Below are 15,043 nucleotides of genomic sequence, written 5' to 3' on the forward strand. Positions count from 1 at the left end.
AATTTGGTGGAAGGTTAGTGGCAGCACTACAGGTTTTCACCCCTCTCCCTTCTGGGGCGATGTCAGGGAATTTAGGTGAGGCTCAGAATCGTTAGCGCTGGGCGTTCACGTTTCAAACTTTTTGCAGTTAGCGCCCCAAATGGCCCTCTGGGGGAATTTCACCCCCTTAGTGTCTTACCTATTCTCTCAGATACAGTGGTGCTAGTCATTCCTGTAAACAGTCTGAGCATCTTATGCCCACTATGCAATAGCATAATGACGTGAACTGGATATTCATGCCTTTCGCACATGCTATTACACATGCCTCTCCAAACCTTTCGAAATTACACCAAGAAATGCTTAATAAGACGATCATGGAAATGAATCATAAGCTACTTTATTGCAGATCAAGTGAAATACAGAGCAACAGTTATGATCGAACTCACTTAATCCCATCAGTACACCCTACCTCTATCTAATAATACAATATAATAAACCTGCTATGCTTCTACATGCAGTGCTTCCCCATATCAGTGGATTGTCTTACTTGACTTAAACAAAATAACTTGAAGATACTCTCCTGCATCCTAACCCTCTGAATCTGGCAAAAATGTGCTCTCACAGCTTTCTATTAAAAACCCTGTCAGTGGTTCTGTCTCTGATTTTTATCTCCCTGTTTTCACAACTTGAGGGAAGGGCATAGTCTAGTCCAGCCCTGCCAAATGCCCTGGACCTGGAACTTACCAACACAGTGGGTGTGAGGTGATTGTTGATTGCCAAGACAGGCTAACAAGTTCTGATGAAGGGTCACAGACCTGAAACGTTAACTCTGTTTCTCTCTCCACAGATGCTGCCTGGCCTGCTGAGTGTTTCCAGCATTTTCTGTTGTTGTTTCAGATTTCCAGCGTCCCAGTATTTTGCGACTGTAACACGTTGCATGTTGTTTTCAGTCTTTAGGGAAACCACTATCTGTTTGTTTTGTAGTGGTAACAAAAAATGTTGATTATGGCCCCGATTTTAACCTGGAGTGGGAATCACTATGCCTGCAACCCCCCGCCCCCCTGTCTACATCGTGGTAAGTCATGTGGATAGACCTTGAGAAATGCTGCATTTGGTGTAAATCTGAAAATTCTCTGTGATCAGGCCAGCAGCACAATGCAGCATATATTCCTGTTTCATTTGCATTTTAAATAGTTTAATTATTAATTGTCCTTCTTTCATTCCAGGCATTAAGTTACACTTCAGTGAGGCTCTATGTGCCTCCGAGCACAGTGCCCCTCATATTTTGTAAACAACCTTGACTCCTGAGGATAGATTGCTGGTAGGACTGACAACCTCGTTAAAAAGCAGACCAACAATCATGATCACCCCCCTCAAATCCCTCTCTCAAAGCCTCGTCACTTCCCTCTCTGCTTCAAAAGCCTGCTAAAAAGACCTCTTCAATTGTACTTTTGACCTTCAATGCTCTTTTTTTCCTTTTTCTCTCCTGCTTGGCTTTTGACTTTATTTCCATTGCCCTGTAAAACATCGACACATCTTCCTGTATGTGATGAATGCTACAGAGATGTACCTTGTTTTCTGAAACAAAACTGAAGGTGATTGTAGAGCACACCAGAAGTGAAATTCTGGCGAGCGGTGTGGAAAAGAGTTGTGTTGAGTGAGCAGTCTTTTTTTTTAATGAGTACTCCTGTTGAGTCGATAGATAAGTCTCAGTTGTGGTGGTGTGTGCTGCTAGGAGAAGAGCCCAATCCTGGGCACGCGTATACGGCTGTACATAACGCAATAGACGCCAGATGAGGCGGACAGATGAGTTGCCTGGCGCTTAGCAGCTAGATCTCCTAACCTTACATAAGAACATAAGAAATAGGAGCAGGAGTAGGCCATTCGGCCCCTCGAGCCTGCTCCGCCATGCAATAAGATCATGGCTGATCTTTTACCTCAACTCCACCTTCCTGCACTATCCCCATATCCCTTGATTCCCTTAATATCCAAAAATCTATCGATCTCTGTCTTGAGTATACTCAATGACTGAGCCTCCACAGCCCTCGGTTATATTCCAGCCTCAGATTTAATGAAACCGGCCTGGCAGAAGTGACACCATTGTGGTGCCGGTGGCTGTGACTTCCTAGGGCTTAATTTTGCAAGATTTTTAAGGCGGCCTTTAGGGTATCTTTATAGCTTTTGATTTTCCCACCACTGTTATGATATTCGGATTGCAGCTCGCCGTAGAAGACAGCTTTGGGAATTCCACAATCAGGCATGCGAATGACGTGTAGACCAGCGCAACTGGATCTTTTTGATCATGGCCTCAATTTCAGTTACATTGCAGCGTCAGCGTTTGAGAATATCAGTGTTAGGCACCCTGTCCTGCCACTTGATGCCAGAAATAAGTCGTATACAACGCAAGTGGTCAAGTGAGTAGTAGTGTCACAAGAGTGGAGAAGACAGACTTGGTGTGGATTCACGTGGAGAGGCCTGAACTCCTAAGTGGAATGACATTGCTTTGTTGGAACTGGGTTTAGGTGATCTGTTTCAAGTTCACTGGGAAATGGTTCAAAACTGCATTATGGAAGCTTTGTACAGAAGGACATTGGGTAAGCCATTAATGCTGGTTTAAGTAATTGGCAGCTGGTGTTGTCACAATAAACTTTTAGATTATCCATTACACAACGCTCAATAAGGTTAACCATAACACGATCATCCTTGAATCCACCTACCTCATCCATTTTTTAAGCAATTGCCTGTTTTATGTTAACACTTTCAGACTAGGCCTGAGCCTAGTCTTTGGTCCCTGACCTGGTGAATAAATAGTGCATGTAAGAAATATTGGTGTCCTGAGGAGATTAGCAGTTCAGGAGAGCTAACGTGAGGACATATCCTTGAGATAGAGGGGCTGCAGCACACTAAATACGTTGAAATAAAATGTTACAGCGAGAGAATGGCAGTTGCTTCTAGTCATCCTTGCTTTGTCTCAGGAGTGAGGACATGATCAGTTGACGTGTATTGTTCATGTTAGTATGCCTAATAATCAGGACTAAAGGTTAGACTGCTGAGGTCAGCCTCCGTGCTTAACCCAGTAGCCAGTCTACCTCATGGAAAATCACTCTTGTGCTATCAGGGTGATTACGTCTGGATGTTGGGATGTGTGGAAAATTCTGCAGCTTCATACCAGAGCAGAGCCCGCTTCCCTCCAAATATAATGTCAGTATAGCACTCTGACAAAGCTGTAAGAATATGTCTTGAATTTTCAAGTGTTGTTTACTTATTTGTAAGTGGTGGACCAAATTTCACTATTATCGTGTGATATTTATTTTATATTGATATTCAGGAAACAGAGAGATCACATTACAGTTCCATTCTGCTATGTCTCTCCTTTTATTTGGTGAACTCTTGTCTTTATTCTTTTAATTGGCATCATAAGAATGAAAGATTTTACCCATCTCCTGTCATTTTCTCTGTTTGTATAAACATTTGTGAATTAATTCAAAATGGCATTCAGTTGGGATTCTGCAGTGGTGCTGGGATTCTCAGTGAAACATTGCAAAGAGTGCTTTTTTGTCCCTTCACACGTTTTTACAGACTTTGTAGTGAAAGTTTTGTCTAAAATGATTCTTGTGTAGTTATTTTTGTAAATGTGTGTTACACTTTGATGAAGATGCGCACAATCATTTTTTCACCCTAAATTTTCTCCCTTTGCTGGTTCCTCTGGGCTACACAACACCAAAGTCTGAGAGGGACAGGGGAGACAGCTGACCTTAGATTTTCCAATTCGGTGTGATCCTGAAACAGTGCGAATCGTGAGCACTGATCTTGTCAAAACATTGATGCTGGGCCTTTTAAATTCTTTTCTGCCTTCTGCTGAGTACCTAGCGATCTTAGATGACCATTTTAAATAGGTGAGAAGGTGAAACAGTCCGAATGAGGTGGAACTGATGGAAAATGGGGCATGTAATGTAACAGTGTCATTTTAGCCTCATTTGCAAGCAACCACCCAAAAAATGGGCAGGTTCTTGATGTAGCCACTGGAAATGATGATGGAAGGGGGGCACGGTGGCATAGTGGTTAGCACTGTTGCCTCACAGCGCCAGGGACCCGGGTTCAAATCTGGCCTCGGGTGACTGTCTGTGTGGAGTTTGCACATTCTCCCCGTGTCTGCGTGGGTTTCCTCCGGGTGCTCCGGTTTCCTCCCACAGTCCAAAGATGTGCAGGTTAGGTTGATTTGGCTATGATAAATTGACCCTTAGTGTTAGGGGATTAAATACATGGGGTTACAGGGATAGGGTGGGATATGTGTCGGTGCAGGCTCGATGGGCCGAAATGGCCTCTATCTGCACTGTAGATTCTGTGATTCTATGAAAATGGGGCAGGCACAAAAGTGAGTGGAGAACTGGCATTACAGAATCTCACCCAATTTTTTGACTGGGTTGACCAGATTTCTGTCTGTTAATTGGGCAGACCTAATCAGAAAATCTCTCGAGTCCAGGATACCATAAGCACCAGTCTTCAGCTATGCACAAATTAGACTACTTTCTGTTTCCATGCCTTATCATGTGGATGCATTATTCAATTCAATTCAATTTTATTTGCCATATGTAACTAGTACTGGTACAAGTACAATGGAATGCTTACTCCCCGTGGGGACACGTCAGCTATTCTTACAGCGCCGCGTTCAGAAAGTCAATTCAATGGCATCCAGTGGCAGTTAATTGGCACTAATCCCTTCCCGCCTCGGGTCAGCGGGTCTCAGTGCGGGGCGGGTACCCGCCTCCTGTGAAACTTACGTGGAGGCGGGTTTTGGGCGGGATGGTGTCGGGACCCCCGAATTCGGGATTCCCCCCCCCCCCCACACACCTGAAACCCCGCCTGACGGCTCCAGGAAAATCTACCCCGTTAACTCCGTTTCTCTCTCCACGGACGCTGCCCTGGCCTGCTGAGTTTTTCCAGCGTTTTCTGTTGTTATTTCGGATTTCTAGCATCTGCAGTATTTTGCTATTGTATTTTAAATGATTAATGGATTCAATAGGGTAGATACAGGGAAACTATTTCCTCTGGTGGGGGAAATCCAGAACAAGAGGGCAGATTCTTAAAATTAGAGCCAGGCCGTTCAGGAGTAAAATCAGGAAGCACTTTTTCCACACAAGTGGTAGTGGAAATGTAGAACTCGGTCCTCCAAAAGACTGGATGTTGGGTCAGTTGAAATTTTCAAGACTGAGATCGATAGGTTTTTGTTAGGTAAGGGTATCAAGGGATATGAAACAAAGCCGGGTAAATGGAGTTGAGGTACAGATCCGTCGTAAGCTAATTGAATGGTGGAACAGGCTTAAAAGGCTGAATGGCCTACTCCTGTTCCTATGTTTCTATGCAAGAGTTTCAGAAAGAAATGTAGAAAATATCAAACTGGAAAACTGATTTTAAAAATGGCGACGAATTGGCCCAAAATGACAGTGAAAGTTAAGATTTAATAAGCGACAGCATTCTAATAGTAAATGGACTTGTCCTCGATAGTAATGGATGTTTGCAAGCGTGTGTGTGCTTGTGGTGGGTTTCAAATACTCTCTTCAGTTTGCGTCCTTTAGAAAAAGCTTTTGACTGTTCTAAAGAGCTTTCCAAGGGCAGGCAGGTTGTGACTGTAAATGTTATGTGTGCTATGTTGGTGGGGGGGGGGGGGGCGGGGGTGGTGGTGGCAGGTGCTTTGAGCCTGTTTAAACCAGGTTTGCAGCAAACTGAGTCGTTCAGGTGTACCAGGCAGGGGACTGTTAGCGAGGGACTGTGCGTGTGGTGAGTGGCACAGGAATCTGGTAGTGCCTTATGTCTGCAATGAGTGAAGTATGGAGACAAGAGAAAGCTTCCACTCTTGGCGCAGAAGAAAGCATTCTTCTGCGGCAAAAGCTACAGAGACCCTGGCCCAAAACCAGGAAGAATCTGACTGGTAAGTAAAACTAGCCTACTGAATAACCTTCCAGCTTTAGAATTATGTCTGTCTTTGTCACCATGTAGCATATATGTATCTTAAATGATGACTGTGCCACAGTAGAATTCAAAATATTTACAGAACAAAAGAGTTCTTACTTAGTGTATTTTTTTGTAGCTTGTTATAAGTGGCAGGCCATTAAAGCTGAAGAATCAGCTCGGATACCAAGCACTGGGCATCACTGGTTGATATTGCCAGCAAAAAGGTCTGGTCCACTGTATGAAGCAGCCCCTGCAAATCCCCACTCCATAACAATGTCCTATTGCATTCATAATTCCTAAACCAGTTCTAAATTTAGATCCTGTTGTCATTCTGATGTGCTTCAGAGGTACTGATGTCATGATTTTTATTGGGTGATTCTTTGAATCGTGATTGCTTCAATCTCTTTGGTTATTTTTACTGGCCAGCAAGGTTGAACATTCAGATTCCCAGCAGTTTGTCATCTCTAGTGGTCTGCAGCACTGCACTGCTTTCTTTATGTTGAGTAGCTAACAAAAGCAGATAAATTGTTAGGCTTGCTTAATCTGTATGTATAGGGAGAACCCAATTTTTTAATGTAGTAAAAAAATCAAAATATGAATGACACTTAAATTCATTGTATTAATATTGAATAAAAACAAGTAGTCTTCATTATCACAGTCTTTTGTTAAGTTAGAGTATGGTTAGTTCATTTCACTATATTATGATAGCACAAAAAATGCTACTATGGTCATTTAAATTGAGTAAGTATTTCAGTGGGAAATAGCACAAACCTCTGTGTTGGTATTCTCTGAGAATGACTGTCTCCAACAGTTGAGCACCAGTAAGTGTGTTTAATTGCTGATACTAATTGTGTGTAGCTCGTGCCGTCCAATCTGTTAAGTAGTTATTAAATGCTGGCAATCATCAGAGTGATCATACATGGCAGGGCCAGTCTGGCAGGTGAAAAGTATTTACTGGCTTTTCATATTAGAGGTGTAAAACCGTGGAAATTTGATATTTGGTATTCATTTCAAACAATTTTGATTTTGGAAACAGGTTATGGATCAGATGGATTAATTGTGTGTAAAACAATGGCTGAAATTAAATTCCTGGTTCCACTCTTATCTATTCATGTCATATACAGAGAATCTCCTGCAAAGGCTTGAATTTCTGCCCCCTCACCATTACCTCGAGTCCCTCAAGCATCTATCCTTGGCACCTTCCTATTTCTCATCTACATGCTGCCCCTCGGCAACATCATTCGAAGATACACCAGCGACGATACCCAACTCTACCTGTCTCAGGCTGAACCAAACTGTTCACAACCTCAGCATCCTATTTGACCCTGAGCTGAGCTTCCGACCCCATATCTTCTCCATCACAAAGACCACCTACTTCTACCTTCATAACATTGCCCACCTCCACCCTGCCTTTGCTCATCTGCTACTTGTAGTGTATGTAACCGTTCTACCTTTAAGAGAACTATTGTATGTAACCGTCCACCTTTAAGAGAACTATTTTAGGTGTTGCACTACTTTATGTTGGCTGATGTATACTGTAATACCGGTGGTGACCACACCGGTATATAAGTGCTGTGGCAGAATTTATTGGGCAGATTCGCCCTGACCTTCGAATAGTAAAGTCCTGTTTAAGTTACTCTTGTAGTCTGTGTATTACTTCGCTATACAGCCCACAGACTTTACAGTGGCGACGAGTTCGATCTTACCCTGCGGCATCAATACTTCTGAAGAATTAAACGAGCGTCGAGAAGAGGCACCCGCCCCCGTCGTTTTGCTGAGAGAAAACTCGAGTCTGCAGACCAAGAAAGGAGGAAGATTTCAAACACGAAGTCTTCCATCAGCAACAGGCACGGATTGTCCCTACTGCCACGGTGGGGAGTGAGCCGATCAACACGAGAAGCAAGTCGGCCACGGTGACTGTGAGTAAAGGGAAAATAGAAACAAATAAACGGAGGATAAGGGCGGTGCACTCGACCACGGTCGAGGGGGAAAGGAGCCGGACAGAAGTCGGGCCCAGAGGCGCTGAGACTGGGGCAGTGTGGAGCAGAAGACGCGGTACAAGCGGGCGAGGGACCGTCGTGGGACAGCTAGACCGCGACGGCGAAGAAGGCCGGACAACTACCGCGACCACGAGGCGCTGCGGCCGGGATCGTAAGGCGCGGGAAGATATGCAAATAAATAAGCCACGGAGAACTCAGCCGCAGCCGGGGAGGAAAGCACCGGACTGCGAGAAGCTGGGAGGCGCGATTGGGGTGAAAAAGGCCAGACAGTGATTGAGGCCACGAAGCGCTGCGACCGGATCGTAAGGCGCGGGACGATATAAAATAAATAAACCACGGAGAACGTAGCCGCAGCCGGGGAGGAAAGGACCGGACTGCGGGAGGTCTGGGAGAGGCGTTTAAAGCCGCTGAGGGAGAGCCGCGCGAGCGGGAGAGACAGAGCCCGAGAGAGAGCGAGCGAGAGCCGAGCGAGCGGGAGAAACAGAGCCCGAGAGAGAGCAAGCGAGAGCCGCGCGAGCGGGAGAGACAGAGCCCGAGAGAGAGACCGAGCGAGGTTCCGGCCAGCGGCTCACAGCAGCTGCTGTGAAGGACCAGGAGCTGGATCTGACCGACGCCAACTGGTTGTCCCCAGCGCCGGTTGCCCCTGCCGAAAAGAAGAAGGGGGGGGGGGAACAAGGAACGCGATCGGCTTTTCTAGTGCGCGCTTCAGAATAAACTGAAGCCGGCGCACAGACCGCAAACCCCGTAAACCAGCGGTCGGCGCCCAAGGGCAAAGCTTACCCTCCCACCAGAAGAAGACAAGCGCGGGAAACCGCCATTTTCGGAGGCGGGGAAGAAGACAAGTGCGGGAAACCGCCATTTTTGAGAAAAAAAAGAGGAAAAGTTAAAAAGTTAAAGAGAAATTCTGTTGTTTTGCAGAGAGATAGTGAGAGATAGTGAAGATGCCTAAGCATGGGAACATCAACAACTTCGATGCCGAGGTGGAAGATTGGGCCACGTACGTAGAACGTATCGAGATATATTGTGAGGCCAATAAAATAGATGATGATGATAAAGCTCTCACCTTATTAAACGCAATGGGGGCGAAGACATACGGGCTATTGAGGCATCTTCTATCACCAGCTAAACTGGCGGATCAGACCTTCGCTAATATTGTTGCTGTTCTGAAGGATCACTTGAACCCCACACCACTGATGTTGGCGGAACAATTCAAATTTTATGCGAGAACGCAACGGAAAGAGGAAAGCAACGCGGAATACTTGGTCGAACTGCGTAGGCTAGCGAAATACTGCCAGTTTGGAGGAAACCTGACAGAGGCATTGCGAGACAAGTTCGTGTGCGGGTTGTCGAAGGAAGGAACGCAAAAGCGACTGCTCGAAGAGAACGACCTTACACTGGATAGGGCTGTCCTTATTGCAGCATCACACGAAGCCGCAGCGAAAGGAACTGCGGAAATGCAGCTGAAGGCAGCGGTCCTCAGTGTGGATCAAATTACTTCGGGTGCAACGAAATGTTATCGTTGTGGGAAGACAACACACGACCAGAACCAATGCTGGTTTAAAAACCAGGACTGTAGGAAATGTGGCAAACTGGGTCACATAGCCAAAGTATGCCGGTCAGGGAAGAAGACCAACAACCAAAAAAAAAAGCCATCACAGGAAAGGTACAACAAAGTACACAAGGTGGTTGAGAAGAGTTCAGATGAACAGAATTCGGACTCAGACCCAAGCGGCCAGGAACTGGGTCGTCTGAGAATTCATAATGTGAGTAAGGAAGCTGACCTACAAACTATCTGGGTCATGCTAAAAATAGCCGGAGTCCAAGTGAGAACGGAATTAGACACTGGGTCAGCCCTATCCGTCATAAATCGAAGGGATTACAACCGGCTATTCTCACATATACCCTTGAGAGATACCAAGTTCGTATTGCAGACATACACGGGGCATAAAGTATACCCCATGGGGAAGATAAGGGTCAAGGTGAGAGACAGGGGCAAAGAACACCCCGGAATGGACTTATACGTACTACCTGAGGGAGGACCACCACTCCTCGGACGGGAGTGGATCAAGAAAATAGACATGGAATGGCACTACCTCAAAGCAATAACGAGTGAGGACTCGGGGCAGACAATCAGCTCAGACTCTGAAACGGATGACGATAAGACCAGCCCAAGCATGAAAGACAAGTCTAAAATGAACTGGCTGACTAAGGTTGGTAGAACGAATGTGGGCCTAAAGGCTTATGCTACAGAGGAGAACAAAGTTTCAGAACAGAATTCCCCTGAACAACAACAACATAGCTTGACAGAGAATTCTGAGTCTGTTCAAGTTACAGACATATATATTACTGAGGAACATCGAGCTCAAACGCAAACTTATTTCAGATTATGACAGCAATTAGAACAATTGAATTGCCGTCTCGAGCAAGAGATGAAAGCAATGAAAAAGTTCTATGATACCGAATGGGAGAATCTGGAAAGACAACAGAAGCAGCTGGGGAAGAAAAGGGAGCAGGAGCACACAAACCGTCTGCACGAGGAGGCCAAACGAATCAAAGCTGATTCGGCTTCTGAAGGGGCGTGCTCCAATCCGGTGGAACAAGATGTGCCGCAACTGAAGGCGCTTGTTAGCAGGTTGCAGGCAGAAAAGGCTGATTTGGTCGACATGACTTCCAAGCTCCTACTGAAGTTGGGTGCAGCATCACCGGACGATTCATTTGTGGAAATTCGAATGGTGGAGGCTGCGGATGATGGCAAAGTAGAAACAGCAAAGGAGCCCCAGGGCAAGTTTATAAACAGCCCTGCAGCTAATGGGAAACGGATGATGGCAGAAAAGTTAACAGTCAGCCAACTTCTTCATATGCTGAGGGACAAGACCCTGAAATGGGAAAAACTTGAACACGAGCCTCAATCTTCAAAGAAAAGGGGTTCGGAACTCTCAAAAGTTATTGAAATAGCTGAGGTGGCAACACAGACTGAGAAGACTGCAGCAGAGCCGCTCTTGGAGGCTGAAAGTACGCTGACTCACGTCAATGCAGAACAACAGAATGCTGAAACAGCTACTTCAGTAGAGGGATTGAATAGTCCGATCAATCAATCTCCGAATGAAGTTGAAGTATTGAAATCACAAATGATGTCATTAGTAAAAGACTTGCAGGAAGCCCAGGAAAAGCGGGATGAAGCTGAACACATGAAGAAGTCTCTTCAGGAAAGATGTCAGGATTTGGAACAAAAGTTGGCTAACATCCAGCTGGGTAGGGAGGAAATAGAAGACCCACCCGCTGGCTTAGCTCAGGACGACACCGAATATTACCATGACCTGTTGAGCGACACCGAATATTACGAGGACCTATTCTGCACAGCTTGTGATGAAAACTCCCAAAGTGCAGAAACCTTGATGAATCACAAAAAGTCTAAGGAACATCGGGAGATGGTGGCGCTACTACGGGAGGAACTGTGCAGGCAGCTGGCAGCTGACAGTGGAGCCCAGAGAGTCTCCAAGAAGCAGAAAAGGAAAAGACGAAGCAGAAAATAATGACCATCTGAACCATTATCACCTCTACCAGACCATGCATGTGCTCCCTCCGAATGGAGCCAAATCAGTTGGAAGTAGAAAAACTTCCCAAGGAATCCAGTGGTTTTTAAAAGTCAGCAATGCTGGTTCAGAAGTGACGGAAGTTCAAGCTGTTAAGTTTAGGGAAGGGCTATTGGATGAGTCACTCCAGCAACGTGAACCGACTACACCACCGGGAACTGCTACCCCACGGAGGCGTTGTCCGGACTGAGTTAAGAAGCACAGGAGACGCCTCCACAGAGACTAAATCTGTGAACTGTTTTCCACAGAGACTATATCTGTGAATTGTTTTACATGAAGTTGAATACATGTATGTTTAATGGAGAATAAGTATGTTGTAAGCTAAAAAAGGAGGATTGTAGTGTATGTAACCGTTCTACCTTTAAGAGAACTATTGTATGTAACCGTCCACCTTTAAGAGAACTATTTTAGGTGTTGCACTACTTTATGTTGGCTGATGTATACTGTAATACCGGTGGTGACCACACCGGTATCTAAGTGCTGTGGCAGAATTTATTGGGCAGATTCGCCCTGACCTTCGAATAGTAAAGTCCTGTTTAAGTTACTCTTGTAGTCTGTGTATTACTTCGCTATACAACCCACAGACTTTACACTACTGTAACCCTTCATCCATGCTCTTGTTACCTCCAGATTCGACTATTCCAATGCTTTCCTGGCTGACCCCTCACCCCCCTCCCCCATCTTCCATCCTCCATGAACTTGAGCTCATCCAAAACTCTGCTACCCATGTCCTAACCTGCACCCATTACTGCTGTGCTTGCTGACCTACATTGGCTCCCAGTACACCCATGCCTTGGTATTAAAGTTCTCATCCTCCTGTTCAAATCTCTCCATGGCCTTGCTCCTCCCTATCTCTGACCTCCTCCAGCCCTACAACCCTCTAAGAACACTGTTCTTCCAACTCTGGCCTCTTGAGCTTCCTCACTCCCATCGCCCCACTATTGGCAGCCTTCAGCCATCTAAGGCCCTAAGTTCTGGAATTCCCTCCCTAAACCTCTCCACCCCTCTCCTTTAAGAGGCTCCTTAAAACCTATCTCTTTGACCAAGCTTTTAGTCATCCTTCCGAATATCTCCTCCTTTGACTCTGTGTCAACTTCTGTCTGCTGTGAAGCGTCTTTGGGATGTAATACTACGCTAAAGGCGCTATATTAATGCATGTTGTTGTTATGTAACTCCAGACAAATGAAACGTGCATTAGCCAGGTCTGACTATAATTAGTACAGAATTATGTGAAGAGGAGATCTACATAAAATCCTGAGAGTTCTTCTCAGTTTTAAGGTATATAACATAATAACAAGGAGGAAACAGAGAGATGCTATTAAATGTACAGGTATCTCCCATTGTAACAGTTGGAATATGTAACAGTAACTTAGCTGAGAAGGCCATTCCTTCTAACAGACCCTGTGCAATTTGCACTATTGTGAATTCTACCCAAAGTACATAACTGCCTGAAGGCGGGGAATGACAAGAATAAAACTTTTCAAGCAAATTAAGTGAAATTCCCTCTGACCTCAAACAGAATTAATCAAAAACTCCAGGATATGGATCTAACAATAGAACCTACATTACTGATCCATGACCAGTTACATTCCTCAGATAACATTTCCATGATTGCAGTAGCACAAGACCTATTATGTGCCATAGAACAGTGTGTATGGTTGTCTGCCTGCCTACAACTTTCAATTCTGTTCTTTTTTTTCTAAGGAGTAATGGATATAACTTTTAGGGGGCTAAATTCGTTTGATTTGCGCCTCCCGTTAACGGCACAAATCAACTAGCACCTGGGCGCAGCACCACTAACACCTCCTGCGGAATTCAGGGGGAGGTTAGCGGCGTTGCGGGCGATGATGTCATCGCCGTGCGCAGAGCCCCGGCTGTAATATTGGGTGGCAACCCCGACTTACCGCCCTTTTTGTTGCTGGCTGCCTGCCAGCACCTGCCCCCATTGCTGTCCCCAGTCCCCGTGAAGCCCCCCGCCCCCCCCGTGGAGTGCCGGCTGCTCTCAGTGAGCTCGGCACTCCTCTTGAGTGCCGGGCTCGTTTGCCAGCACTCCCAATCCCTGGTGGCCCAGCTGGGCGCCGGGACGCGCTGCGCCAGACCCCTCCCCTTTAATAAGGAGAGGAACTCCTGCAGTACCGTGGCGCTGCAGCACGTGGTGCCGCGATATTGGCTCGCAGCGCCCCAAGAGGGACGCGGGGCGCTTCCAGTAGCGCCCCTCCTCCCTCTTGGGGTTCTACCTGGGAAAATCGGCTGCGGGAGTGCTAAAATTAGCACCCCAGCAAAGGTAGCGCCTAGGGCGCTACCCAATTTTTACCCCTTAATTTGTATCTGTCTAATACTTGGGGTGGGAGTTCCTCCCAATCTCCAGTTTAACTGAGGTTTGTAAATCTTGTACTCACGTACTTTGTATCGAAGGTTTCATGAGGGAAAAGTAGAAAATTAACGTGCCTCAAGCAAGATGGGGGGGATTGGAAAGAATTCCCACACATCCCAGAATAATGAAATTCCAGTGATTCCAAGTTAATGAAGAAATCCTCATGGGATACATGGAGCATTTCTTTATAGGATGCAAGCTATGAAGTGAAGGTGGGGAATAAACCAAATACATTACCTATTGCAGGAAGTTGGAAGGTAGGTTTGTGACTCTGTGACGGTTGGTGGGATTAATTGTGTAACAGTTTTGAGCCATTTTCCCTCCTGCTCGCCTCTTGAAGGCATCGATTCGCACTGATTCTACGATTCCATGGCCATCCATCGACCTCCTGTAACTTGCCTAAGTAGCCATTTGTCATGCATGACAACAGATAAAGAGTGTCGGCAGAGTATTTGACCACACGAATTGATGCTTCTGGCTCTGTCTAATGTCTACAGGCATTCAGTTTCTCCATTAGGGATAAAGAGTGGGAATTCTGGCTGATTCTTTCCCTCCCTAACTCAGGGCACAGAAGCCAATTATTGTGTTTCTACAGTAGCTAACTCAGCATAAAGTGGGAGTAGAACTTGGGATCTCCAAGTTTTTATGGCTCAGTTACTTAATTGCTTTTACCAACTGAACTGTCAGGGAGCTCTAATTGTGTAATTCGGTGAGCTCGCCATTCATTACATTTACAGTTGCCCACAGACTTTTAGTAGGTTTTTTGCGTGGCAACTTCTGGTAATTGGAGATCAGGGACCTGTGTGAACCGGGCAAGCAACAGCGTATCTCTTCAACCAATCAATTGAAGAATCCTCACTGAAACATGCAGGCCAGAATTTTACCGGCACTCAGAGTGCAGGTTTGGAGGCGGGTCCACTGTCAAAATCACAAAGATTGACAGCGGGTCGGTATCCTGCTGTAAACCCACCTCCTTGTCAGTTTCCCAAGTGTCGGGTCTGTCATCCCTGAACAGACCCGACACCAAGCGACGGGTCAGCCAATTTAGATACTTAAAAGCTTGTTAAAAGGTAGTTAAGCACCATTTTCCCATGTACTTACCATTTGACCAGGTTTTTAATGAGGTTCCCAGAGAGCGTGCATCA

The 15,043-nt window shown here is 45.8% G+C and overlaps 1 protein-coding gene across 6 annotated transcripts in view; it reads left to right on the top strand.

Moving 5' to 3' along the window:
- The first annotated feature begins 5,712 nt into the window (after positions 1-5,712).
- clcnk (chloride voltage-gated channel K) overlaps positions 5,713-15,043 on the top strand; it is a 183,229-nt gene continuing 173,898 nt past the window's right edge. For 3 of the 6 annotated variants that reach the window (XM_085967004.1, XM_085967008.1, XM_085967007.1), the window contains exon 1: positions 5,713-5,908. In XM_085967004.1, the coding sequence (XP_085823130.1) occupies positions 5,788-5,908 (121 nt within the window). In that variant the 5' untranslated portion in view covers positions 5,713-5,787. The remainder of the gene's footprint in view (positions 5,909-15,043) is intronic. The other 3 variants (XM_085967003.1, XM_085967005.1, XM_085967006.1) reach the window with 2 other exon arrangements.

This window comes from Somniosus microcephalus, chromosome 25 (genome assembly GCF_052327205.1).
Source record: "Somniosus microcephalus isolate GS21.2 chromosome 25, FLI_Smic_1.0, whole genome shotgun sequence".
Classification (NCBI taxonomy): domain Eukaryota; kingdom Metazoa; phylum Chordata; class Chondrichthyes; order Squaliformes; family Somniosidae; genus Somniosus; species Somniosus microcephalus.